This window comes from Diadema antillarum, unplaced genomic scaffold (assembly GCF_040938485.1).
Source record: "Diadema antillarum isolate AM-2024a unplaced genomic scaffold, OU_Dant_1.0 seq00001698_RagTag, whole genome shotgun sequence".
NCBI lineage: Eukaryota > Metazoa > Echinodermata > Echinoidea > Diadematoida > Diadematidae > Diadema > Diadema antillarum.
The window spans coordinates 517002-519941 of record NW_027272389.1 but is presented as its reverse complement, the minus strand read 5'-3'; the positions used below and the strand labels follow the sequence as shown (position 1 = coordinate 519941).

General features: G+C 40.5%; 1 protein-coding gene across 1 annotated transcript; it reads right to left on the bottom strand.

Moving 5' to 3' along the window:
- Positions 1-1834, bottom strand: LOC139711757 (sperm microtubule associated protein 1-like). Its single transcript, XM_071623611.1, has 3 exons — positions 1502-1834; positions 776-884; positions 1-302 (listed from the first exon to the last, which is right to left on the bottom strand). The coding sequence occupies exons 1-3, from the start codon at positions 1754-1756 to the stop codon at positions 142-144; spliced, it is 525 nt and encodes a 174-aa protein (XP_071479712.1). The 5' UTR covers positions 1757-1834; the 3' UTR covers positions 1-141.
- Between the last annotated feature and the right edge of the window lie 1106 nt (positions 1835-2940).

Here is a 2940-nt window from a genome sequence, read left to right as displayed (position 1 = left end):
AGTTAGGCATATCATCAATGGCAGCATGAGAAATCTTAATTGCGATAAATATCAATCTTTGAATGTGTAAAGTCCACTTTCTCAAAGCCCTAGAGGTTGCTCTTATACCGGTAGTTGGTGGAGGCAAGGTGCGTGTGTTTCTCAGTGTGTTGGAGATCGGACATCTACGCCAAAGGGAGAAGGCATCTTCCGTAACCAGGGGCTGTTCCTCCGGTAGCCAAAGTGGCCATGGTATCCGAAGATTGGTTTGACATCCTGCATGAACTGGGCGTGTCCATTTACTTGATCTTTGCAGTGTCCAGCTGGATAGGCAATATTAAAACACAATTTAATTAAATGAACACATGTAGACATGATCTGTGGGCAAAACATGTTACACTGTACAAACACAGTTCCACTCAGATATTGAGCAGTTTGATAGATTGTAGATATACAAATCTGTACATAGATAATAATTTTATCTCTCTATATTCATATGCACGCATATATTTGAACACTTAAAAGTGAGGGCCATCTGCCATATCCTATTGTCATACATATAACATTTTTCTGCTCAACTATACAAGAGTTTGCAAAAATTTTCACCTCATCCAGAAAACACCCTGGATCCAAGTTCCTTATCTAGTCATGTTATGATAATTTCAACTATTCAGAAATGAGTGTACGGTTAATGATCTGCACCAACAATGATAAATCATACAAGTTGTTGTATGCCCTACACTAGGATCCCAACATTCTCATCACAGCTTATGATGGACTGAAATGCCAAACTCACCCTTGGCAGCGCCTGGTGCTTGATTGCGTGCGTGGAGGTATTTGTACCCCGCCCCGGATTCGATGAAACGGTCAATGACAGGTCCGTCGATTGAGGTACCACCCTTGTCCTGCATAGCGGGGGGAAAAAAAAAAAAACCACAAATAGTTGAACATCTGGACCTTCCACACTTAAAACTATATGAATATATGGTATATATGTTGCCATGGCAATGAAAGAAGAGTTTGACTAGTTAGCAGGATGTGTTCATCCCTTTCTCCGGCCAACTGAGCCACAATTTTCACAAGATGGCAGTCATTGTAGCAATTGGTTGCAAGATATAGCATCAGTTGATTGATTCCTCAGGTTGCTATATATCTCATCTGTCTCTCGTAGACTGTACACATGTAACAATCTCTATCTTACATTGTACATGATGCGGTGTGTGTTAATTAAATGGTAGAATCAATGGTTGGCATGACATCAACACTTGCGTGATTACATCCTTGTGCTTGCCTATCGATAATGGTTTGGATTTGCACAAGTTTCAAAAGTCATTTTGTTGAATTAATGTAGATCAAAGGGGTTGAACAAAATTACACTTAATAGTTTCTAATCTATACTACTATGAAAAAAAAGTCATATAATTGTCACACTATTACTTTACTTAACAGCATTTGTAACTACTATTTGCTTTTTGCAAGCAAATATTTCCGCTATTTGCGCAAGCTCGACGATATCTTTTACCTGTCCAGTCTTTCTAAGCGTAGTTGTTACACCCTCACGTCCAAAGTACATTCTGACATGCTTATCCTTCTGTGCGTTGTAGCCTGGAATCGCTGGGCCGAGCTTCGGCTGAGCCATCGAGTAGTCCTTCGCTATGCAGTCTATCGCTATGCAATCTAGCAAGAAATCCTTCTCTAGAGTTTCCAGCTCTTCCACGGAAGGCGTCGGTGGTCCCCTTGGTACCTTCTTGGATTTCTTAGCAGCACTGTCAGGCATTTTTCACAATTTGATGATTGCAATATCCCACAAAAATGAATTATCTATTTCAACCGCACCACTAACCCCTTGTTCGGCTCTCCGTGAACACGCTTGTTACGAGGTATGTTTACGATCGCAACGCGGAAGTTATTCTCGTATCGACCGCACACGCGCTACCAAGCGGCTGGGAAAGCCGACTGGAGTTGCCTAGCAACGGGTAAATGAATCGCTCGGCCTTGCTGTCTGCTGCTCGCTCGGCGTGGGCTCGGCGGCTATATGGCTTTGTTGCTGCATGCTGTTAATCGCTTTCTCACCCGTGTGCATGGAACTGATCTATCTATCTATCTATCTATCTATCTATCTATCTATCTATCTATCTATCTATCTATCTATCTATCTATCTATCTATCTATCTATCTATCTATCTATCTATCTATCTATCTATCTATCTATCTATCTATCCATCTGTCTATATTTACCTATGTATATTCTCTCTATTACATCTGCCCATCTATCTTTTTATCTATCTATCACCCTGTATTGATAGAAACAACAGGAAGATATTCTATACGTTTTCGTTTGGTTGGTATACTTGTAGGCTGCGTTGCAGTTCAAAATTTACAGTTTTTCGTGAAACACGTGTAGGCCTACTGCCTGTAAATAAAATATTTTGTCAGCTTCAACGGTGAATGTAGTGACTCTTCATTTCCATTCAGCGTTTTACGGTTGTGAAGAAAATATAGTTTGCATGTTTAAAAAAAAACAAAATACACGAGATAGAAACTTTTTTTCATTTTTAATGTGCACTGACACATCACTCTGGTGTACATGTTCTGACATGAACAACTTTGCTTGTGTGGTTATTTGTCGTTGTTGTGGTCTGTTTATTCATATTTGGTTGTTGAGGTATAGAAATATTGGGTTTTAGAAGACTTAACGGTGGGCCACATATTCTTTCTTGGTCATGTATGTGGCCCTGAAAAGGGCCTACCCTGTCCCGACGTTTTGGCAAGCATATTCTCGCCGTTCTCAAGGGAATAATATTATTTGCTGAAGTACAAAAATTTCATATAAAACAGAATAAACAAGCGAGAACATGCCTGCCGAAACGTCTTGACTGGGTAGGCCCTTTTCAGGGCCACATACATGACCACGAAAGAATATGTGGCGCGCCGTTAATTGAGCCTAGCACCCAACGTTCT

Bases quoted from the DNA above. Each gene is read 5' to 3' on its own strand.
- LOC139711757 (XM_071623611.1), bottom strand. From the start codon at position 1,756: ATGCCTGACAGTGCTGCTAAGAAATCCAAGAAGGTACCAAGGGGACCA. The intron at 885-1,501 runs GTAAAAGATATC...CCCGCTATGCAG, and splicing joins CGCTTAGAAAGACTGGACAG to GACAAGGGTGGTACCTCAAT. The intron at 303-775 runs GTGAGTTTGGCA...TTGCCTATCCAG, and splicing joins AGCACCAGGCGCTGCCAAGG to CTGGACACTGCAAAGATCAA.